General features: G+C 44.9%; 1 protein-coding gene across 3 annotated transcripts in view; it reads left to right on the top strand.

Annotated features, from left to right (window-relative positions):
- Positions 1-25,162, top strand: part of TTI1 (TELO2 interacting protein 1) — a 104,273-nt gene that overhangs the window by 16,683 nt on the left and 62,428 nt on the right. For all 3 annotated transcript variants that reach the window (XM_017944822.3, XM_017944821.3, XM_003904761.5), the window contains exons 2-7: positions 3,052-5,394; positions 10,837-11,037; positions 14,438-14,586; positions 17,939-18,079; positions 20,030-20,234; positions 20,526-20,613. In XM_017944822.3, the coding sequence (XP_017800311.1) occupies positions 3,093-5,394; positions 10,837-11,037; positions 14,438-14,586; positions 17,939-18,079; positions 20,030-20,234; positions 20,526-20,613 (3,086 nt within the window). In that variant the 5' untranslated portion in view covers positions 3,052-3,092. The remainder of the gene's footprint in view (positions 1-3,051; positions 5,395-10,836; positions 11,038-14,437; positions 14,587-17,938; positions 18,080-20,029; positions 20,235-20,525; positions 20,614-25,162) is intronic.

Raw genomic sequence — 25,162 nt, 5'->3', positions numbered from 1 at the left:
ATTCTATGGTTTCTAGCTTGACTATGAATCACCAAGGGAATATGGCAGAAAGTGATGAGGTCAATGTTAGACATACTGTGTATTCCTGTTTCATTAGCTCTACTACGGTTTTTGTTATGTAATCTGAGAATGTAGTTTAGGAACCACCACCCTGTTGAGGGGCAGACCCCAAGTTATCTTCTTGAAACTCCTACAGTGAAATAAGAGAGCCCTAGGCGATTGCCTTCACTCTGTATTTTATAAGACACCCTCTGATTTTGTCTGTTTTGTATACTGGGCTTCCATTTAAACATTGTATTTGAAGAAAATTCTCCGTACTAAAAGAAAAAACACTCCTCAGCAGTGTAAGTATCTTCTTCTGGTAGGATATATGGCTGATACCGTCTCCTGCATGTTGTTCTTCCATCTTGACAGAAGAACATCTTCAGTGGCATTTGGGGGCCACATCCTTTATTTGCAGTAAGTAGGTGCTATTCCACTGTCTTCTAGCATCCATTGTTGCCAATGAGGAGTTCACAGCCATTTATTTTTCTTTTATATGTTATTTGTCCTTTCCTCCTCAAAGCATATGTGATTTTTCTCTTCATATTTAGAGTGAAGGGATTTTACCAGAATGTGGTCAGGTGTGTATCCTTCAGGGTTTTAGGTCTCCAGATAAATCTTTTTGCAGCTAAGGGAAATGTTTCTCCTTTCAAATTACCCCTTACATGGTGGTTCTCCCAGATCTGTCCTCCAAGTCTCACGGTTTGCATCTCTGCATCCCTGCTTTGGGTAAGATAGGTCTACTTGATCTTCTAGGCCACTAATTGGGTTTCTGCAATTAACTATCTTTTTAAAAATTTCATCAGTGGAGCTTTTTTGCATGTGGAAAATTATGCTTTTAATTCTAAGAGATGTCTTTGGTGTCATAATTGAACTTGGTCTTATTATTATTATTTAAATTCTTATCTGCCTCTTTTTCTGGTTCTGTTAATCTAAGATTCACCAGCTCAAGGAGTGCTGAAATGCTTTTTCTGCCCGTGACTGCTGGATCCCGTTAAGCAGTTCTCTTCCTTCCTACTTCTTCATCCAACTACCAGTATCTCAGGCAGGGAGGTGGCAAAGCAGCCTCTGGTTCATCAGTGTATGAGCCAGTGCACCTGGGATGTCATTAGTCCCCAGCCAAGCTTTGTGGCTGCCATGCATGGCATTTTTCTAGCCTGAGATAGGGAAGAGTCAAGCTTCTTCCCTTCTCTAGCTTCTTGGGGCCACAGAGAGCATGAGATACAGCCCCACGAAGCCTCACAGAGATGAACAGTGCCCGTCCTCATAGGGTTCCAGGGAGCTCAGTAGGCTTAGACTCTCAGCGTGTCAGAGTCCCCTCCCAGGGGAAGTTTGGCACCATCTATTTCTCTCTCTGGACTGAGCAGGCCTTGCTCATGCCTGCTGGGCACAACTTGCCTGCCAATCTATAGCCACCGAGTTCAGGAGCATTCATGGAACTGGGGGTAGAGAGAAGCAGCACAAGCACTTTCTTACCTCTTCAAAAGCCCCCAGCAAGTAGAGAAAAAAGAAAGACCACAAGACCACCAGACTAGATGATCTCTAAGCCTCCATCCAATGCCGACATTTTACAGTTATACACATTTATGGTCTCCAACTCAACTCAGTCCTCAGTACCCTTGGGCCACACTTTATGTCTTCCCAGCATGCTCTGCTTCTCCAAAGGGAATATTTGAGACTTTTATTTCTCTCCTCAAGCCCTCTGTTTATCCTCCTCCTTGTTCACTGTCAGCCCATGACTTTGAATTTCTCTTCACAAAAAAAAAGACAGACTCAAAAAGACAGACTCTCGGATATTGAGTTGCTCTTTGCTTTCCCGTAATCCTTTCTCCTTTGCCTGCTTGCCTGCCTGCTGTCCATCTTTCCATCCTGCTGGACTCTGTCTTCTCCTGTGTGTTCTGTGATAGTATGTGCTCCCAGTTTTCCCATCTCTCTGGGTAGCCCCTTTCGCTTTATGTTGCTGTCAGTCTCACCCAATTCTGATCCTTCTCCTGTATTACAGGCTCCTGGGGGATCTTTTCAGTGCATAGAGTTGACCATATCACCCCTTGCTTTAAACCTCTTAATGACAGGAACAGACAAAACATGTCTGTAGTGATAGAAGTCAGAAGAGTGGTTACCTCTAGGCAGGCGAAATAGGAATTGACTGCAAAAGGACCTGAGGGAGCCTTCTAGGTTGTTGGAATTATTCTGTATCTTCCTTTGGGTAGTGGTTACATTGTTCTATACCTACACAAAAATTCACTGAGCTGTACGTTAAGATAGTGCATTTTACTGTACGTATACCTCAGTTTTAAAAAGATGAAACCTGAAGGGTTTTTTTTTTTTTTTTTTTTTTTTTTTTGAGACGGAGTCTCACTGTCTCCCAGGCTGGAGTGCAGTGGCGCGATCTCGGCTCACTGCAAGCTCCGCCTCCCGGGTTCATGCCATTCTCCTGCCTCAGCCTCCCAAGTAGCTGGGACTACAGGCACCCGCCAGCATGCCTGGCTAATTTTTTTGTATTTTTAGTAGAGACGGAGTTTCACCATCGAGGAAGATCAAGGATGATCTCGATCTCCTGAACTCATGATCCGCCCACCTCGGCCTCCCAAAGTGCTGGGATTACAGGTGTGAGCCACCACGCCTGGCCAAAACCTGAAGGTTTAAATCCAAAATCCTGAAGGTTAAAATCCAGACTCCTGAAAATAGTCCACAGATTCCTATTCCTTCCTCCCTCAAGTCTTGCCTCGAGCATAATTTTCTTGTGAGACCCATCCTGGCTTCCTCAGGATATGACTTCCACACTCAGGACTGGAAGCCTAGGCCTATCCTAATCCTGAAGATACCTTATTGTAACTGTACGTGTACTTCCCTCACTAGACAGGGGGCTCAGTTTGTTTGCAGCCCTGGTGCCCAGTGCAGTGGCTGGCACATAGACCCTTGGTAAATGTCTGTTGAATGAATGAATGCAAGTTCACTTCATACTTGCTTTGAACTTGACATTTTTACTGAACAGTTTCCTTCCTCCAGCCTGCAGGATGTTTCCTCAGTGAGGGGAAGGCTGCTGCACAATGGCAGTTTTTGATACTCCTGAGGAGGCCTTTGGTGTCTTACGTCCAGTCTGTGTTCAGCTCACAAAGACCCAGACAGTGGAGAATGTGGAGCATCTGCAGACTCGACTACAAGCTGTGAGTGACAGTGCCCTTCAGGAACTTCAGCAGTACATCCTCTTCCCTCTGCGGTTTACCCTGAAGACCCCAGGTCCCAAAAGAGAGCGTTTGATCCAGAGTGTGGTGGAATGCCTCACATTTGTCCTTTCTTCAACATGTGTGAAAGAACAAGAACTTCTCCAGGAACTCTTTTCAGAACTCTCTGCTTGTCTGTATTCACCCAGCTCCCAAAAACCTGCGGCTGTGTCTGAGGAGTTGAAATTGGCTGTGATCCAGGGACTTAGCACATTAATGCACTCAGCTTATGGGGACATCATTCTGACTTTTTATGAGCCCTCCATTCTGCCACGTTTAGGATTTGCCATATCTTTGCTGTTAGGCCTTGCAGAACAGGAGAAATCAAAGCAAATTAAAATTGCTGCCTTAAAATGTTTACAGGTTCTACTCTTGCAGTGTGATTGTCAGGACCATCCAAGGTCGTTAGATGAACTTGAACAAAAGCAGCTGGGGGATTTGTTTGCCTCTTTTTTACCTGGAATCTCAACTGCACTGACCAGGGTTATCACAGGAGACTTTAAACAAGGTCACAGCATTGTCGTATCTTCCCTAAAGATCTTTTACAAGACAGTGAGCTTCATTATGGCTGATGAACAGCTCAAAAGAATCTCAAAAGTCCATGCAAAACCTGCAGTTGAGCACAGAGTAGCAGAGCTGATGGTTCACAGGGAAGCAGATTGGGTCAAAAACACTGGCGACAAGCTGACTATCCTTATTAAAAAGATAATTGAGTGTGTTTCTGTTCACCCACACTGGAAGGTGAGGCTGGAACTGGTAGAACTTGTGGAGGACCTTCTTTTGAAGTGTAGTCAATCATTGGTCGAATGTGCTGGTCCCCTTCTGAAGGCCTTAGTGGGACTAGTAAATGATGAGAGTTCTGAAGTCCAAGCCCAGTGCAATAAAGTTCTGAGACATTTTGCAGATCAAAGAGTAGTGGTGGGCAGCAAAGCCCTTGCTGACATCTTGTCGGAAAGCCTGCATTCCCTTGCCACATCTCTTCCTCGCCTAATGAACTCGCAAGATGACCAGGGCAAATTCTCTACACTTTCCTTGTTACTTGGTTATCTGAAACTCTTGGGTCCAAAAATAAACTTTGTTCTCAACTCTCTGGCCCATCTCCAGCGCCTTTCCAAAGCACTCATCCAAGTTCTAGAGCTAGACGTGGCTAACATCAAGATTGTTGAGGAACGGCGTTGGAACTCTGATGATCTGAATGCCTCTCCAAAGACCTCAGCCACACAGCCTTGGAACCACATCCAGAGGAGATATTTCCACTTCTTCACTGATGAGAGGATCTTCATGCTCTTGAGGCAGGTTTGTCAGCTACTTGGTTATTATGGGAATCTTTATTTGCTTGTGGATCACTTTATGGAACTTTACCGTCAATCCGTGGTTTACCGGAAGCAAGCTGCCATGATCCTTAATGAACTGGTTACAGGGGCTGCTGGGCTAGAGGTCGAGAATCTTCACGAAAAACATATTAAAACAAACCCAGAGGAACTGAGAGAGATTGTGACATCTATACTTGAAGAATACACAAGTCAAGAAAATTGGTATTTGGTTACCTATCTGGAAACTGAGGAAATGGGAGAGGAGCTGATGATGGAACACCCAGGCCTCCAGGCCATCACGTCTGGTGAACACACCTGCCAAGTTACATCTTTTCTAGCCTTCTCAAAGCCAAGTCCCACTATTTGCTCCATGAACAGCAACATCTGGCAAATATGCATTCAGTTGGAAGGAATTGGCCAGTTTGCATATGCACTAGGAAAAGACTTCTGTTTGCTCTTGATGTCAGTCCTTTATCCAGTAATGGAGAAGGCTGGAGACCAAACCCTACTCATCAGTCAGGTGGCTACCAGCACCATGATGAATATTTGCCATGCTTGTGGCTACAACTCCCTGCAGCACCTGATCAACCAAAATTCAGACTATTTAGTGAATGGGATCTCTTTAAATCTGCGTCATCTGTCTCTGCACCCTCATACCCCAAAGGTCTTGGAAGTCATGCTGCGGAACTCAGATGCTAACCTGCTTCCTTTGGTGGCAGATGTGGTTCAAGATGTCTTGGCCACCCTGGACCAATTTTACGATAAGAGAGCTGCTTCCTTTGTCAGTGTTCTGCATGCTCTGATGGCAGCATTAGGTACATTGAGAGCCCTTTTTAATGCTGATGTGTGGGGGACAGGACTCAATCTCCTAGTTTGCTTAGCCTTGTATTTTGCATTGTTTGCAGTGATGCTATGGGGACATTTGAATCATTGTCTCTCCAGTCCCATAGGTTATGGTGGAGTTTCACTGTTTATCTCTTACACTTTCAGTAATCTCTACCATTTATTGAGCTCCTGCTCTATGCCAGGGATATAAACCCTGCAGACTAAATGCAAATATTATTTCTATTTTATAAATAAGAAAAACTAAGGGTCAGTGACATCCTACTTAGCCAGAGTCACACAATTAATAAATGATAAAATCAGGATTTATGACAGTTTTGTTCTTTCCAGTATATCAAACTGCTTCTGATGATGCATAGCGTTAGCAGTATCTATGCTAATGAAGAAGAGATATAACATGAATTATTCAGTCCACATATAGTCTAGAACAGTACTGTCTAAGAGAAGTTTCTGTGATGGTAGAAATAATCTTTATCTGTTCTATCCAGTACAGTTACCACTCTACACATGTGGTTCGTGCACCTGAGGAACTGAATTCTATATTTTACTTAATAGCCACATGTAGCTAGCGACTACCACACTGGACAGAGCAGGTCTAGAAACTTCCTTTTAACCTTTTAATTGTGTGAGTTGGTTTGAGTTTCTCTTCTTCCCTTTGATCCTATTGGGTGCTTGCCAGAGATGTTAGCCACTATTAGAATGGCAAAATTGGCTGAGCGTGGTGGCTCATGCTTGTAATTCCAGCACTTTGGGAGGCCAAGGCGGGCGGATCACAATATCAGGAGATTGAGACTATCCTGGCTAACACAGTGAAACCCCATCTCTACTAAAAAATACAGAAAAAAATTAGTTGGACATGGTGGCGGGCGCCTGTAGTCCCAGCTACTTGGGAGGCTGAGGCAGGAGAATGGCTTGAACCTGGGAGGTGGAGCTACCAGTGAGCCGAGATTGTGCCACTGCACTCCAACCTGGGCAACAGAGCAAGACTCCATCTCAAAAAAAAAAAAAGGGGCAAAATTTTGGACTTCAATTATAAGAAAAGGAATCTTTCAACTGGATAGTCTGTCTTTCAATGAGAAAATAATAAGCTGTATAGCTGGGTCCCTTTTATTTAAAGAGCATATTTCCAGTATTTATCTCAGTATTGCTAATAGCCTCTGAGGCAGGTGGAATGGTCACTGGCCTCATTTTGTCAGTTGAAAAAGCCAAGACCTTGTAAGAAGCATTCTCATGGAAGGTGACTGGGGCAGGGACAGTGCCCTGCCGTGTAGCTAATGCCATTTCCAGTGTTTGTTTATTCATGCATGAGCATTTGCGTTCAGCATAAATGTTCCTTTTTTCATTCATTCATTCATTCAAGAGTGCCTGCCATATGTTAGACACTGTGCTAGGTAATGAAGATAGAGCAGAGAACAAGACGAATAAACTCATGGAACTTCCCTGCCACTGCAAGAGAGATGATAAACAAGTAAACAAATCATTAGACAAGCTCACTGCAGATTCTGATAAACACTGTGAAGGAAATAAACACCTCGATGTAACAGGCACAGGCTTCTGTAAGTTCAGTGGTCAGGGAGGGCCTCTCTGAGGAAGCAACACTAAAGCCGAGACCTGAAGGATGAGAAGGGCACATCGACACATACGGGGCTGTCACGTTGTTTTTTTTTTATTTTTAAGAACATTCAGGCCGGGTGCCATGGCTCACACCCGTAATCCCAACACTTTGGGAGGCTGAGGTGGGTGGATTGCTTGAGCCCAGGAGTTCAAGACAAGCCTGGGCAACCTAGTAAGGCCTCGTCTCTACTAAAAATGGGAAAAAATGAGTTGGGAGTGACGGTACATGCCTGTAATTCCAGCTGCTTGGGAGGCAAAAGCAGACGCATCACCTGAGCCCAGGGAGGTCAGGGCTGCAGTGAGCCGTGATTGCACCACTGCACTCCAGCCTGGGTGACAGAGTAAGACTGTCTTAAAAAAAAATAGAAATAAAGATTCAGGTGGGAAGGCCCAGAGTGAAGAAGGGGCATGGGTCTGTGGAGAATGGAAAAGAGGCCATTGTAGAGAGTGTTGCAAGATGAAGTTGGAAAGAAGAGCAAGGACAAATCCTGGTAGGGCCTTATGGACCAAGAGAAGGAGTTTGGATTTTATTTTGTAGCCACTTGGAAGCCTGTGTAGTGGGCTAGTCACTGGGGAGTCAGCCATGAATAAGACCCACCTGGACCTGCCCTTGTGGAGGCCCTCATAAGGACTGGCAGGTTGCTTATGCAGACTAAGGCTGGCTTCCATGGGCCAAGTATATCCCACCTGTACTGCTTTAGGGACCTATGCTATGTTTCAATTTGAAGTTTCTATAAAGTAGTTTAAGAAAAGCCCTGTGAAATATGTCTCTCAAGAGGTATCTGAATTTGGGCCTTCAGAATTGAATTGCCTTAGATTGCTGATGTCTTCGATCATCTCTGAAAGAGGAATGTCAAGACTCGTGTAGCTTTGTAGTGCTTTAAAAAGAAAAAAAAAATAAGGTGGAGGGAGAGAGTCTGCCTTGCAGAAACGAAAATTGGATGGTTCAAATTGAGTGTGGGGCTTCGTTAGAACAGAAGCAAACTTAGAGCTAGCTTTTCTGAAAGATTTGAAATAACCCAGAATACACTTGCTTTTTGAACAGGAATTAGTGCTCAGGTGGAGTTATAGTCACTCATAAATCAGAGGAGCACCTTTTGCTGTCATTTGTTTGTCATCGAATTATCTAACTGACAGCCACTCTTTTAAGATGGGTGTGGAAATGTGTTCTCAGAGAACTTTGGAAAGGCCTTAGAAGAACCCAGTAAGAGTTTTAGGAAATTGAGTTATCATTAACATAGTGTGTCACATGCAGTGACTAAAAAAGCATTAGGTGCCACGGTAAGGGCAAGAACCATCAGTTAATTACTGCGAATACCAACTGCTGGTTGGCTGATTATTCATAACAAGAAAAAAATAGGGTAGCTTTAAAAATAAGTGTTTATGTCACATACTACAGAACTTGGAGAATGTGCAAGTCCATCCATACATGGCTGCTGCATTCTTTTTATGGCTGCATAGTATTCCATCATGTGTCTGCACCGTAGTGTATTTCACCAGTCCTTTCTTGATAGACGTTTTGGTCATTTCCGGTCTTTGGCCACCACAAAAAATGCTGCATTGAATATCTTTGTAGGTCATTTTGGACATGTCTCCGTCTATCAATAGGATGAATTTCTGAAAATGCTGGTTTAAGGGTATAACATTTAAATTTTTGAGAGAGTATCAAATTGCTCTCTAAGAGGTTGTACCAATTTAAACTCCATCAGCGATGTATGAGAGTGCCAGTTTTGCCACGCCCTCACCCACACTGTATATTACCAAGCTTTTGATCTTTGCTAATCCAATAGGAGAAAAATAGCACCTTATTATAGTTTTAATTTGCATTAAAAGTGAGATTGAGCTGCTTTTCATATGTTTAAAAGCCATTTGTGAGCAAAGACATTTTATTTTATTTTATTTTATTTTATTTTTTTTTTTTTTTGAGACGGAGTCTCACTGTGTCTCCCAGGCTGGAGTGCAGTGGCGCGATCTCGGCTCACTGCAAGCTCCGCCCCCCGGGTTCACGCCATTCTCCCGCCTCAGCCTCCCAAGTAGCTGGGACTACAGGCGCCCGCTACCGCGCCCGGCTAGTTTTTTTTTTTTGTATTTTTTTTAGTAGAGACGGGGTTTCACCATGTTAGCCAGGATAGTCTCGATCTCCTGACCTTGTGATCCACCCGCCTCGGCCTCCCAAAGTGCTGGGATTACAGGCTTGAGCCACCGCGCCCGGCCGAGCAAAGACATTTTAATGTCTGGCACCAGCCTTGAATCTAGAAATAATCTTTGCAGCCTGTCTAGTCTTAGCAGTGTAAATGCTGGGTCCGGGTTTTAACTATTTGGGAACCAGTCCCTTAGAGTGCACTAAGTACCTGATAGACAACTGGGGATGTGGTTTGAAGAATGTCATAATGGATCCCTGGGTATAGGAACCTCCGGCTCACACCTCACGCATTTGCTCTCTGATACTCCCAGTTGCCTGGCCCTGTCATCTCCCATCTGCTGCTGCTCTTGCTCTGTGCAGATGCTCTTTGATAAAGAGAAGATTAGCAGGTGCTAAAGGTTATCAGAGTCTTTTTCCCGGCTGTCTGCAAAAGGAGGGTACTGGACCAGAGCAGTGATTTTCAGGCTGTGGGATTTGTTGTTGTTGTTTTATTAGTTTTTTTTGAAATGAAGCCTTTGGGAAACCCTGATATACAAAAAAAAGACTGAAATTCGAGCTGAGTTGGTTGAAGGAATAGAGACCCTAGAACCCATGCCCGTAGCCCCCCGTCTCTTGGTGCCCTCCCTGTTGTGATCCATAAGACATTTCTGTGAAGCCCTAAGGCTCCTCAAGGCACAGTTTGAAAACCACGGGACCCAGTGATGTTTGAAGTTTATTCTGTGGTAACTTATCAGAAGTATTTGAGCATCACCGAATAGGGAAGACTTTGGAGAGAAAACAGCCAGCTTTCTGAAGCATTTTATGTCAGAAATACAGTGTGAGACCATCCATCCTTAAGGCTCTGTAAAGCCTGTATTCTGCTGATGAGTGGTATATTCTGTACTCAGAATTTTGTCACTTGGACGTGTTTGCCAGTCTTGTATATTTTTTCCTTTACATAAACTTTGAGCACCCAATATCTTTGTAGGTCATTTTGGACATGCCTCAGCATATCAATAGGATGAATTCCTGGAAAAAATGCTGGTTTAAAGGGTTTATGTTTAAATTTTTGAGAGAGTATCAAATTGCTCTCCTAAGAGCCTTTGTGGAACTCTGACATACAAAAATGATTTGCAGTTAGAGCTGAGTTGGTTGAAGGAATAGAGATGCTGGATCCCACACTGGGCATATTGGATTTCCAGTGGTGACCAATGGAACATAGAGTCTAATGGGAGACTCAGACACTGAATAGGACACACAAATAAATAGATACGCAAATGTATAATCACATATTGTGATGAACTGATATGAAGGGAAAGAGCAGAGAGCTATATAAGATATCATGTAAGTGACCTAAGTTAAACAGGGTAGTCAAGGGAGGGCCTTATCGGGCAAGTTCTATGTGTTCTGAGATGTGACTTGGAGCTAACCAGATGTGAAGTAGATGGGAGGAATTCCAGACAGAACAGCATATGCAAGAGTTCTGAAACAGGAAAATGCTTGCTGCATTGGGGGAGCTGGAAAATAATGGGTTAATGGTCAACTGGGAGGCCGGAGAGCCAGGCAGGGACTGAATCATGTGGGGGCTGTGCAGGCCAGGGCAAAGAGCTTATTCTGTGTGAAGTACTCATGCCTGCTGTTAATAGCCAAGGTGATCATTGTAACACTTTATTTACAGCCCAGTGGTTCCCAGACACAGGTAATCTCGGGCACCTCCAAGAGCAAAGTTTAGGAGAGGAGGGAAGTCATTTGAACCAAAGACCAGCAACTCTTGAAAAGAGCACCACCACAGCTGAAGACATTGAACAGTTTTTGCTGAACTACCTCAAAGAGAAGGATGTGGCAGATGGAAATGTCTCAGATTTTGATAATGAAGAAGGTAACTTGGTTTTTTTGGCTTAGCTGGTTTTTTTCTTTCTGAAACAGATTATTGTAAAAATGGTGAAACATCATTACAGAAAGGGTAGAAATAAGAAAAGTCACTCATAACCTTACCAGGCTAACATAGCTGTTCCCCTGTTTTGTGTAATCTTTTTCCATTCTTTTCTGTTGCAAAACTGTTTTTACGTGGTTGCAGCTGTGTACCCTGTTTGTGTTTAGTTATAAGCAACTCTGTTGCTGTTGAATTTTGATAATTAATGCTTTAATAGCTGTTACTACGTGTCTATTCTGCTGTAGGACATTTAGGTTGCTTCTGGCTTAATAATACCACTAATAAACAGTGCTGCAGTGGATGATTCAGTGCATGTGACTTTTTTTTTTTTTTTTAAAACATATTTCTTTAAATTCCCAAAAGTAGGATTTCTGGGTCAAGGATGTGAACATAATTTAATGCTTGCCAAATTGCCTTTCAAAATGGTTGTGTCAATTTATACTTTTCCTTCGGCAGTGCAGGATGAATACTGGTTTCACCACAGCCTTACCAACATTGGCTATTTCCAGTTTTACTTCTTCCTAAATTAATACGTGAAAAATGGTTCTTGTTATCTACCTTGCATTTCTTTGATTACCAACAAGGTTGAATATCTTTCTATAAGCTTCTTTCCTAACAGGTTTTTTCCTTATGCCCATTGTCTATTCATATGCTTTGTCCATTTATTTATTGGTGGGAGGAGATTGCAGTGTTTTTCTTACCAATTTATATGATAAAGAAGGGAGTTCAGGCTAGTTGAAGCTCTGGCCTGTTGTTTTATTCACAAGCTCAATCTGGAGCTTCAGGTCACGGAAGGATTAATAAATTATTAGAATCTCCTCTGCAAATATAAAATGCCAAGTCATAATGAGCTTGGTGGTCTCAGAACCATCCTAAATCGAACTGAGTCCCAAATTAGTTTGTTAGGTTGGAATAAAACAGACTTCTTTTTCTTTTTCTTTTCTTTTCCTTTTTTTGTGTTTTTTCCTCCTTTTGGTGATCTCCACTGTGAGATTCTGGTGAACTGAAGCCAGTACTTCCAGCAGAATAACATGAAATAGTAGCTCGACACAACTCACTGCAACAAATGCCTTCTAAATAGCAGAGAAGCATCACAGGACCCAAATAACGATTTATGCAGAGTTGAGTCATTGCTCTCCCCAAGAACAGAGTTTTCTGATCAGAAATCTATCAGGCTTTTTCTTCTCAGATTTGTTTCTTGAGCCAACCCAATCCTTTTCGTGAACTGCACCCTTCACCCAAACCTGGAAATGCTGAAGCAGTGGAGGCATTCTGATCCCTCATAATCCAGATTTGCCATTCTTGTTCAAAATTTGAGCACTGTCAGTGAATCCATTCCTTCATGATTAGGATCTTCTAGTGTTAGTTGATGTTCACTTAGAGCAGACTGAAAGAGTCAAACCCTTCTTCCAATACCAGGAAAATCCACATCCCTCAAATAACATTCTGCAATAGGTGAATTTCAAACAACAAATTCCCCTCTGGGGAAAAAAGCACAGGCCTGTCATCTTTATGCTTATCATTCATCAAGTACACACCACACACTTGGCATTCTAAGGAATGTTTGCTTCAGTGCTGGCTTGACATGAGTTTTTTGTTTTAAGCACATAAAAGCACCTTGTATATCTGAGGTCCCTTTCTCCAAGAAATCCAAGCATTCTACAAATGCATTTTCATTTATCTTTTCAGCATCTGTTAGAGACAGGTGCATCCTCTACTGTAAGAGTCTGTCTTTCCAGCAGAGGGAACTGAAATTGGAAAAAGTTAAGGGAGCAGTGCTCTGCTCAGTGGAAATGAGCACAGCTGGTGATCAGGGTTGGAATGAGGCTGGGGCTGTAAGTAGATCAGGAAAATTTTTCAGGGTAGGGATTTTGGCCTGGGTTTCATGCAATTCTCAAATCTTGTGATGTTTCCATTTACAAACTTACATCTATCTCATGCAACGCAGCACTCTAAGCAGTGAGAATGATAATGGCTGGTAATATCTCATTTAGTGCTTTCAGTAGCATGTGAGGTATACATGCTGTATCCCTTTTTTTTCCAGATGAGGTAATGTAGGATGAAAGAAGTTGCTAATAGGTTGTAGAGGCAAGACTTGATCCAACCTCCTCTAACCAAACTCCATGCCCTGTGAACTACACCAAGCTGCCCTTATTACCTCACCTACAAAGATAAGTAAGGTTTGATTCTGGCCATCAGAAGTTCTTACAGCCTGGTGGAGAAGACAGACGTGCACCCCTTTTAATCAAAGGATGAACCAAGAGGAGATGAAAAAGTGAAGGACAGAGCAGAGGCCAGCCATGGAACGTCCCAGCTTCAAGGCTCCACACGAGAACTCTATCTTTTTTTTTTTTTTTTTTTTTGAGACGGAGTTTTGCTCTTGTTGCCCAGGCTGGAGTGCAGTGGCATGATCTCGGTTTATTGCAACCTCTGCCTCCTGGGTTCAAGCGATTCTCCCGCCTCACCCTCCCAAGTAGCTGAGATTACAGGCGCCTGCCACTATGGCCGGCTAATTTTTGTAATTTAGTACAGATGTGGTTTTGCCATGTTGGTCGGGCTGGTCTCGAACTGCTGACCTCAGGTGATCCACCTGCCTCAACCTCCCAGATATCTTGTTTTTATCTTAAATATTCATTAATAGAAATTTAGAAAAGACCAAAGGCATAGGGAAAAAATTTAAGTCATCTGTTGTCTCATTACCTTGTCACTTTTAATATTTTGCTGTACTTCCTCCCATGCAAAAACATATGTAGTAGTGTTCATGCTGCATATGCAATTTTGTGTTGTGCTTTTTGTCTTTTTAAGACAATATTATTTTATAAACATTTCTCTTGTCATTAAAACCCATGCTAAGCCTGGTGTAGTGGCTCATACCTGTAATCCCAGCACTTTGAGAGGCCATGGCAGGGGGATTGCTTGAGCCCAGGAATTGGAGACCAATCTGGGCAACATAGTGAGACCCCCATTTCTGTAAAAAGAATTTAAAAATTAACTGGACATGGTAACACGCACCTGTAGTCCTAGCCACTCAGGAGGCTGAGGTGGGAAGATCACTTGACCCCATGAGTTTGAGATTGCAGGGGGCCGTGTTCACACCACTGCACTCCAGCATGGACACAGCAAGGCCTTGTCTCTAAAAAAAAATAGGGACCTCATAAAATGCCATTATATGGCTATACCATGGTTTCTGTACCCATCATTCCCCCTTGCATGGAGGTGTCTCAGTCCATTTACAGTGCTGCTGTAACCAAATACCTAAGACTGAGTAATTTATAAAGAACAGAAATTTAGGTATCTCTGTTTTATCACTCATACAACACTGCCCCTAGTTGTGCTTTTTTTCCAGAGGAACAGTCAGTCTCTCCCAAAGTGGACGAGAATGACACCCATCCAGATGTGGAGCCACCACTGCCGTTGCACATCCAAATAGCCATGGACGTGATGGAACGCTGCATCCACTTGTTGTCAGATAAAAATCTGCAAATCCGCCTGAAGGTCAGTGCACAGCTGCTTCTCTGCATTCTCAAAGCAGTAGGACTAAGGTGTGGCCTGGTTGGCAGTGGCTACACGGATGAGCACGTAGCTCCCCTTATGTCCTAGTCCATGTGTGGTGGCCAAGAGAAGGCATCCAAAGGAATTTGTCTGTGGGGTGACAGTTTTACATCTTTCTGTGTCTGCTCAGATGCCAAAGGGAGCTGAATCTCCTGCATTAAAAACCACAAGTTTTGGGGATTCACTGAATCTCCAAGGAAAAGAAAGCCATGTGCTTTGGGAAGGATATTATTTTCTCAGCTATGTAGGATGCAGGTTTTAATACTTTAAAAGATCATTCTTCCAAGCCTGACACTAGCCCTTATCTCATATCTTTCTGTTTTCATCCTAGGGAAAACTTGAACACTTCCTAATATAGCCTGACTTGCTGGCAGTTTGCCAAGCAGCACCCCCATCAGCAAGGGCTGGAAGTATACAGTAGTGACTGCAATAACAGGACAGTGGGGTGGGGTAGAAGTGGGGGCCAGGGCTTTCCGAATCACCCTGGAGAAGATGTTACACCCAAAGGGAAACAGCATTCCTCCCTACCCCCAGGCAGGAGTGAGAAACACAACTGTCAGCCGAGCGCAGGGCCTCACGCCTGTGATCCCAGCACTTTGGGAGGCCAAGGCGAGCAGATTACCTGAGTTGGGAGTTCGAGACCAGCCTGACCAACATGGAGAAACCCCGTCTCTACTAAAAATACAAAATTAGCTGGGTGTGGTGGTGCATGCCTGTAATCCCGGCTACTTGGGTCGCTGAGGCAGGAGAATCGCTTGATCCCAGGAGGCGGAGGTTGTGGTGAACCAAGATCTCGCCATTGCACTCCAGCCTGAGCAACAAGATCGAAACTTTATCTCAAAAAAAAAAAAAAGAAAAGAAACACAACTGCCTTAGTGACTCACTGTTAGTGATGAGGGTACATTGCCTTGCTCAGGGGTGATGGGCTAGGAAACCCTGATCACAGATTATCTCAAATCTCAGGGTCTGTGTTTTGTGGAGTTTGTTTAGTCTTCCCGAGACAGCTCTTAGCATTCATCTGTTGTTCCATTCAGCAAGCACTTAACCTTTTACCTGCACAGCTTTAATGTGGGTGCCTGGCTGATGCATTCAACATACTCCTGTATATTCTTCAAGACCTTCCCTTTTGTAGAGGATTTGTAGCAGCTGTATACATACCATAGTTATTAAGAACATCAGCGTTGGAGTCAGACCTACATACCTGAGTCAGTTCAAATCCTGATTCTGCCTCTTATTAGCCATGTGACCTTGAGTAACTTAATTCACTATTTTGAGCCTCAGCATCTTCATCTGTAAAATGAAGATGATGGTACCTACCTCACAGAGTTGTTGATTATAAATATAAAACAGCATTAAAAAAGACATATATACTCATTCATGTACTAAATGCTTATTGAGGACTAGTGCAGGTCAGGTGGAGGGTGTGTAGAGGGGATGATGCAGACACGATCCCCGTCTTCACGGAACTCCCTGTCTGTTGTGGGGAGAGAGGCAATACACAGATTCATACATATTGGAGAAAGGCTGTCAGGGAGCACGCAGGAGGAGAAACTTAAACAGCTAGGGGAGACCGAGTGCTGTTACCACTACATGGAGAGGCCCAGGAGGCAGGTTCTGTTTGATAGAAAATAGTAATTCACCCATGCAGCAGGTATGTGTTGGGAACCTACTCGGTGCAAAACCCTGCTGGCTAAGACAGAGCTTACCTTCTGATTTAGCTTACCTTCTGATTTACCTTCTGAGGTCATCAGGGAAGGCCTCTCTGAGGTGGTAACATTTCTCAAGGCTGAGAAGGAACCTGCCCTGCAAAGATGCAAAGAGAACATTCCAGGCAGAGGGGAAACGTGCATCTTTGAGTGAATGAAATGTCATGTAACTTGTCCCATTAATAACAGAGCTCAAATTCCAAGCCTGTCCGTGATACCACAGCCATTTCCACTCTGCTCCCCTGCTCCCCGCTGCGCAGCTGAGCTTTCTTTTACTCCCTTGCCTAACTATTCAACCCTCAATGGCAGGGCCTCTTCTGTTCCAGTTTCAGTGCGGACCAGCACATAGTAGGCACCCAGTAGGGTTTACTGCTTCGTGTTGGCTGGCTTCGCTCTGTCTTGCTGACTAACGAGAAGTTGCCCTGTGAAGGTTGGCCGTCTGTGCGGGAGGGAAGCCTGCGCTGACCATTGTACTGACCGCTGCAACACTGATGCAGGCCGTCTCTTTTCAGTGAGTTTGAGATGTAAGAGATCAGGAAACAAGGAAGGTAACTGATATTCAGTTTACGTGCAGGATAGCCCAACCCTTTCTGGTGAGATTAGCCTGTACCTCAACTGCCAGCTGGGCCTCTCCATGTGGTGGTAACAGAACTCGGTCTCCCCTAGCCACTCAACTTTCTCCTCCTGCATGCTCCCCATCTCATTCAATGGCACGTGCATCTCTTCAGTTGCTACCCCTGAACCGAAGCAGCTCTTTTAAAACCCTCACTTCCCCTCCCCAGTATCCAGTCTTTCAGCAATTTAAGCCATGTCATCTCCAAAACAGATCTCCAGTCCTTTGACTTCTCTCCTCTGCCGCCATCATGTGGCCACATCACTTTGCTCCTCTCATGTGGATCCTAAAGGGCCTCTTTGTTTCTCTCTCCCACTTCAAGTCTCCTCTCTACTCAGCAGCCAGAATGACCTTTCTAAAACATGAATTTTATCATGTCACTTTCCTGCTTAAAACGCTTTGATGGCTCCTCACTGCACTTAGTACAAAATAAAAAAATTCCTAACAAACCCCTTTGTAGTTGGTCCCCATTTTACCTCTTCTCTGTAACGCTCCACGCTGCCCTTCTCTCACTTCTTATGAAAGCTCTGTTCCACCTCGGAGTCTTCCTCATCATGGTTTCCAGTTGCATGAATCTTCACAGAACTAACTCCTACTCATCCTTTGTGTCTTCTTTTAGAAGCTCCTTCTTCAGCGAAGACTTCCCAACAGTCTGTGGTTTAGATCCTTCCCCTCGTTTCTTTGCATTTCACCTTTGACTTTCCTTCTTGTCCCAATTGCTAATCATCACTTCATTTAGGCGTTATCTAATTAAGGTCTTTCCCCAGCTGACCATGAACCCTGCGAAGGCAAGGAAACGTGTATATTGTCCCTCTGTGTCCCCTCAGTACATAGCTAGTGCTTGGCATGTAGTCAGCACTCAGAAAACAATTATCCAATTAATACATTTCTAAATGTTATTCTTTGAAAATGGTGACTTGATCCCAGGTATCTGTTTTCAAGCCTGTACCATCTGCTGAAATCATGTCTCTTTCAGGTCTTGGATGTGCTGGATCTGTGTGTGGTTGTTCTGCAGTCCCACAAGAACCAGCTGCTTCCCTTGGCTCATCGGGCCTGGCCCTCACTCGTGCACCGACTCACACGGGATGCCCCCCTGGCAGTGCTTAGAGCCTTCAAGGTACTGCACCAGCATCCCCCATGGTCTGTTGTGAGGGTAGAGTTAGTAGGCGCAGAGCTCACTGGGGCCTTTTGGATTGGTTCTCTTCACCTGATTGCAATGTCACATACTGTGAAGAAAGTATAGAAACATAAGAAAAGCACAAAGAAGAAGGTAACAGTCTCCTTTTGAATTTGAAGCAGATGAACTAGTAGATGAAAAGGCCAGGCTGTAAGCTCAGCACTCCTCCACACAGGAGTTTGTCTCCTTAAAACCACTTTGCAAGGTAGGTATATTGTCTTTACTTTTGGCGAAGGAAGAAAGAAGCTCAGAGAAGTTAAGGAATTTTCTCACAATCAAACAGCTAGTAAGTGATAGGAACCCAGAGCAGTGAGTTCACTCCATGTTCTTTGCACTGCACAGGAGTCAAGGTGAAGGGGCGAGGTTCTAGCAGTGGGTGTCCTCTGCCCAGCTGAGTGATGCTGGCAAAACCCGGGACCACCCATTTTCATGTTGGGCTTAGGAACACCTAGCCCACCTTTCTCATAGTGTTGTCAGGGATAAAATGGGACTGTTTGGTGAAATGCTTTGAAAAGCTAACAGTCCTATATATATGTAAGTCCTATATGTATGTATATATATTATTCTCCCTGGCTTAGTTTAGCTTACATTAGCATGGATATTTTAGCTTATTTATATCCTTTCTTGTTCTTCAAAGCCCTTAAGGCAACCTACAGAGATACATACCACAACAAGCTACCGTAAATTAGAAGAAGGTGCATAAGATGAAGCAGAGAGAAAAGATGTGTAGGGACACAAAATGAAACTGGTAATGCACCAGATACAGTTGGCCAAAGTAGTTTGATCTTCTGTAAATTCTTCAGCATATACTAGACCAAATTAAAATATTAAAAATTAATGTTTTTTTCCCAAAACAAAATTCACAAAATGACACGCGTGCTTGTGTATTTATGTGTGCCAAAAAAAGAGGAAGATTTAGGGGGAGGGAGGTAGGTATTGCTAAATCTTATCCAGATGTACTGGGGGATGAGAGGGGTTGGTGAGACTAGGTTGTCTGAAATAACAGCAAGCAAAGAAAAATGAAAAAAATATAAAGATGTGTGCACGATAACTGAGGCTGCTTTCCCCATGCACAGACACAATGATGACACCGAGGTCTATAGAAGCTGTGCCATTCAGCTGAGGGACCTGAAATGAGAGCCTTGTTCTCTGCAAAATCAGCAAACACTCTGTGCTGGTTATGCCTTGCTTACCAATTTTTAAAGAAATTCCTATTATCCTGTATACTCAGTCTTGTGCAGCGGGGCAAAACGTTTCAATATGTTCTGCTAGAGAAAGTGTAAAACAAGACATGCAAAGAAACTATCTGTTCTGAAAGATAGAATGAGGGTGATGTGCATAAGAGGTTGTACAGCTGAACAGAAGGAACACCAAGTCGGCTGCAACTTCAGGGACCCTGCCTTGGTTCAGCCCAGGGACCTCGGCCTAGTCACCAACCTCCTGATGCCTGCATGTGGCAGCAGCTGGGCCATAGTGTTCGTGGTTGCTCAGCTAGCTAGAGTTAAAAGCATATGTATTTTCTCAAGGGATGTTAGGAAGATTCAAGAAATGATCTATGTGAACTGCTTTAAGCTCTTCTCTTTTTTTTTTTTTTTTTAACAAAAATGGGAGGGAAATCAAGATATTAATCATATTATTCATCCAACCCAAGATTCCTTTGAATTATTCACTGTGTAATCTGTATTTATGGATAGAAGCAACCATGCCTTGGGAGCAGAGACCTCCAAATTCATAACTGTCAGAATCACAAACCATGGGCAAGGAATTAACAGCAGTAATTCTATTTTTTTTCCAAGCAGAGACCTAGATGAAATTAAATTACCAAGCATTCTTTAGTTCTCTTGCTGCCTTGACGATGTTCACTCACCAGGTTGGGGGCTATTTCTGCAGGTTTTACGTACTCTGGGAAGCAAGTGTGGCGACTTTCTACGCAGCCGGTTCTGCAAAGATGTCCTGCCAAAGCTGGCTGGCTCCCTAGTCACCCAGGCCCCCATCAGTGCCAGGGCTGGACCAGTTTACTCGCACACACTGGCCTTCAAGTTGCAGCTGGCTGTCCTACAGGGCCTGGGCCCCCTCTGTGAGAGACTGGACCTAGGTGGGTACCAGGCAGTTCCAGCTGGACACACACTCAGCATCTGTCTCACCCCTGCCATCATGCCCTCTGCTCAGTTGTGCACCACCCCCCCACCCTCCCCCGCCCGTGTACCTCCTTCCGTCTTATTTTGGCCTCATTTGTCTGTTTATCTTGATGTGTTCTTTGGCGGGATGGAGTAGAGAGCCCAGAGCATCTTGCCTAGCTGTTGCAGTTTCTCCAGACACAGTTGGTCACTGCTTGTCCCAAATGAAGTGTGAGGGCTGACGCTTGTTTTGTTTGTCTTTTCTGCAGGTGAGGGTGACCTGAATAAAGTGGCTGATGCCTGCTTGATTTACCTCAGCGCCAAACAGCCCGTGAAATTACAAGAGGCTGCCAGGAGGTACGTCTGCCTGATCACCCGCGTCCCTTTACGTTTGTTCTAAATTACAGATGATTTGCTAATGGCAAGCAGAGTTGAGGCATCTCTGCTGTTTTCTCTCTCTCCCTACCAGGTTAAGATAATTTCTTTAACTGTGCCAGCACTAGAGATGGTATTTTTACTAGATGTGTTTCTCTTTGCCGGTAACCTTTTCCTCTTCTGCAAAGTCAGCAACAATTCCAGAGGGTCAAGAAGCAGAAAGACGGTGTGCTAGAGAGACTCAGCACCCTCCTGGTTGGAGGCGAATCTGTTTCTAGGCCTGGAGACCAGGTGCCTGGCACTTCTTCATGCCTTGGCTCCTTCAACAGCAAAGTGAAAGTGCTGGGTTCCTGATATGGCATACGTCGACTCCACAGCAGGTCTTAGATGGGCATTGGTGCCATGAACCCTCACAAGTGCCATGCAAAATTGTTTGTGTGCAGGCAGGTGCACATGTGCCTTTTTCTAATAGGAACCATTCATAGGTTCTAATAGGAATCTGTGACCCCAAAGAACATTAAGAGCTGCCAGACTAATGGCTTAAAGGGCCTTTTCTGGTTCTGAAACTAGGTGATTCCAATTTCTAAGAGTTTGACCATGCTTATTTGAGAAAAGCTGTATCACCTCTAAGAGAAGAAGCTATTGCTGGTTACTTTAGGACTAAGAGCTGAAACTCTCTGAGCACAACAGCATTCCCCAGACGTGAGACCCAAAGTCTACTCTGCCCCTCTTCTCCCAGCTTTTCTTCCAGGCGGGAGCAGCCTGCATCCTGCAACTGCCATCCCAGGATGTCTGCTGCTGGGGCGAAAGCTGGGCCTGGCACTGTGTGCCGCTCTGGGCCCTGCAGCTCCTCCAGCCTCACCACCTTCATGCCTGCAGCAGAATCCCTGCTTCTTCCTAGCTTCTCGAGACACATCCCTGATCCTCTTCAGTGGGGTGGGAGTTAGGAGTCACCTCATTCCCTGAGGGGCGGAAAGGCTGCTCTGACTGTGCAGTGAGGAGAGCCAGCTTGCCCCTTATAAACCTTGCACTCCCTGGGAGTTATGGTAATATCTTCTTGAATTGATTTATTGTCCTTTGCTGTTTTTTGCTCTTGATTTCCCATTTCCTTTTTTCTTCCTGTCCCTTTCCCGTCACATCCCTTAGTCCCAGAATCAGTCATAGTTTCGTGAGCACAGGGGCGCATCCTAACCAGCTTCTGTCCCCAGGCATTTTTATTGCGTAGAGAATCAACTTAGGGTGAAAATAGTTCTCCCTGGGCGGTGCCCCTGGAGCTGATTGTGCTGTGATTTAAAGTGCAACTCAAGAACATAATGAGTTTATCTTGAAGTAAATTCTTTTAGATGCCTATTACAACCAAGAGTTACAAAGGTCTAATTTTCACATTCCCCATTCCATTCTACTTTTCCTATACCCACCCCATCCCTTCCTTCAAGTTTAGAACCATCAAATAAGCTAATATTCTCAATTCATTATCTTTTCATTTCTAATTCTCTTTTCTGCCGCTGAAAGCAATTAAACCCGGAATTGGACCTTGCTGAATCTTGAGCTGGTGTTCAGGGAGCCTCAGGTGGAGGAACACGCAGCCCCACCACTTGACTGCAGCTCCCTTTGTTTGCTCCAGCACATTCCGTTCAGCGGCTGAGTCAGATGGCCTCCCTCCTGACGGGCAGGGAGCGGGAGGAAGAGCTAGGTGGATTGCTTCACACATATCACCTGCAAACTTATCTTGAAGTCGGGGGGAAGAAAATCAGTCTTGTCCTTGATCCAAAATTAATAAGCTCTTTAAGTGGAAGAAGAAGCTTGAGACAATAGGAAGCCTGGTCTCTCTGTGAGCCTCATTACCGCATGGAGAGAGGGGTGGGTGGGTGGGCCGGCCACTTGGTATTGAAAAGTCATACCTGGCAGTTGGGTGCGGTGGGTGGCTCATGCCTGTTATCCCAGCGCTATGGGAGCCCGAGGCAGGCAGATCACGAGGTCAGGAGTTCGAGACCAGCCTGGCCAACGTGGTGAAACCCTGTCTCTACTAAAAATACAAAAAGTTAGCTTGGCGTGGTGGCAGGCACCTGTAATTCCAGCTACTCAGGAAGCTGAGGCAGGAGAATCGCTTGAACCTGGGAGGCGGACGTTGCAGTGAGCCGAGATCGTGCCACTGTACTCCAGCCTGGGCGACAGAGTGAGACTCCATCTCAAAGAAAAGCCATACCTACTGGTACTGAGGAACCAAGTCCCCTGCATGAGGTGGAGTCCCCATCTCAGCACATGGCCCTGCCATCCATCCCGTTGTTTGTTCTTAATTCTTCTCTGACCTTCACACCCCACATCCATGACCAAAAGTAAAGCCTGCCTACCTCACTTGGAAAATTGCTTTCAAAATGACTTCTCTCAAAACGACACCTCCAAGCCACTAGGTCAGGCCAGGCTACCATCATCTCCCACCAGAACGACAGACCTCACCACCAGTCCCACTTCCATTCCTGCCCCTCCAGGTGTTCTCCATACCGCAGTCAGAATGACACACTTACACATGCTTACCCTTGTGGGAGAAGAGAAAGCTGTGTTCTTTGCAAGGGCCCAAGCGGGAACCTTGGCTTAGTATTCAGAAAAGCCAGAGAAGACCAGAGGTAGTGGGTTTCCAACCCTGGGCAGATGACCAGCTTGCTTTGGAAATGGCTCTCCTGTCTGCCAGAGGGCTGGTGAGGGAACCTCTCAGGGCAGGAGGCTGGTGCAAGGCCTTATGCATTCTGGAAGGAGATGGATATGCACTGGCCCTGTAGAGCAGCCATGTCTGTGGGCCCCTCTGGCAGGTGGGCTTAGGACCTCTAAGGGGGCGCCTTCATCGAGTTTGGGTGGAGGCAGACTTAGCAGCCCCATGAGAGTTCCTCTTTATTGCATCACGCTTGGGTTTTTCCTTGCTCCTGTTTGCTTTTCCTGGCTCCAAAGAATGACCAAACCAGTGTTTGCTTTTTTAATTTGTCATATTAAATATAGCCTTTGTGGCAGGCTTTTACATCCAGGCTATAAACTCTAGAAATGGAAATTGATCAGGGGGTGGTTGATATAACCGAGGTTGTAAATGCTAAGAACAGAGATGCCATTCCAGTTTAATGCTTTTATCTAGTGAATGTGCCTTGTGTGGAGGGGGCATAAATCTTCCAACTGGGGGAGGCATGGGGGAGGGGCAGGAAGGTGAGGGCAGGGTGTGACCTTGCTGTGTGTTACCACCAGGTGTCACTGTTAACTGGCAATGCAAAAAAAAAAAAGCCAGCTCCCCCAAAGTCCCTCTAGTTAAGTAACTTCAATGGGTAACAAATGTGCCAATCATATTTGTGGTGTGGGAGGAGGGCTTAGCATACCAGGAGCTAAAAATAAGACAGTGTCCCTGAGGGTAGGCATTGGATTACAGACAACAGGTCAGATCAGCCACGCCCCCATCTCAGCCGACTGCAGTGGCAAACTTTGCTGATTGAAATTCTCAGCCTCCAAGATGTCTCCTGGCATGCCCTGGGCCTTCTCAGTTCTGTGCCTTTCTGGCCATGTAGCTTTTCCCTCCTGTACATGAAAGGAATTTGAAAAGAGAGCATACATCCCAAATTTGTTTTTCCTTGAAGTCCATGCATGTACTTAGCCTAGTTGAACTCTATTAAAACCATACTCCTTGGGCCAGTCTCTTAGCAGACTCTGAGATTCCCTGGCTTTTGCAGTGAGGTTTTACATCATCCAATGAACCTTTTTACCCTGGGCTAAAAGGAAACAAAACTAGACAACACCTATTTTTGAAAAGATGAAGTCAGGCCATGTGATGAGGCTCACACTTGTAATCCCAGCACTTTGGGAAGCTGAGGTGGGAGAATCACTTGGGCTCAGGAGCTCCAGACCAGCCTGGGCGACATGGCGAAACCCTGTCTCTACTGAAAATATAAAAATTAGCTGGGCGCAGTGATGTGCACCTGTTGTCCCAGCTACTTGGGAGGCTGAGGCAGGAGGTTCACCTGAGCCTTGGAAGGTCGAGGCCATAGTGAGCAGTGATCACACCACTGCACTCCAGCCTGGGTGACAGAGTGAGACCCTGTTTCAAAACAAAGAAAAAAAAGGATGAAGACAGTGCCCAATAAGTCTCATAATAGAGGAACAAAGCTTTTAGGATGCTTGGCCTCCACCCCTAGTCTTACCCCCACCTGCTAACCCCAGAGCCCAGATAGGGATGCAGGGTGCCAGCAAGTGGTGACCAGCTGGTATACCTTCTGGCCACACAAGTCCTGGATGCTGTTATTGCTGTAGCCCCTGATGGGGCGCTGGGGAGGTTGCCATTCCAGCTCCCTCTGCCTCGCCATTGTGTGTGAGAGAAAAAGCAGCAGTCTTGGTTTGGACAAACTGAGGTTGAGATCTTACTGGCCATGTGACCTTGAGCAAATGATTTAGCTTCATTTCATTTTCTTCCTCTGTAAACTGGGGGAGATGAAAACCTCATTCTCATAGGGTCCTTGTGGATGAATCACATTAGTATGTTCAGGGAGTCTCCAGGTACTGT

The sequence above is a fragment of the Papio anubis genome, chromosome 16 (genome assembly GCF_008728515.1).
Source record: "Papio anubis isolate 15944 chromosome 16, Panubis1.0, whole genome shotgun sequence".
Lineage (NCBI taxonomy): Eukaryota > Metazoa > Chordata > Mammalia > Primates > Cercopithecidae > Papio > Papio anubis.
This window is presented reverse-complemented; position numbering and strand designations above follow the sequence as displayed.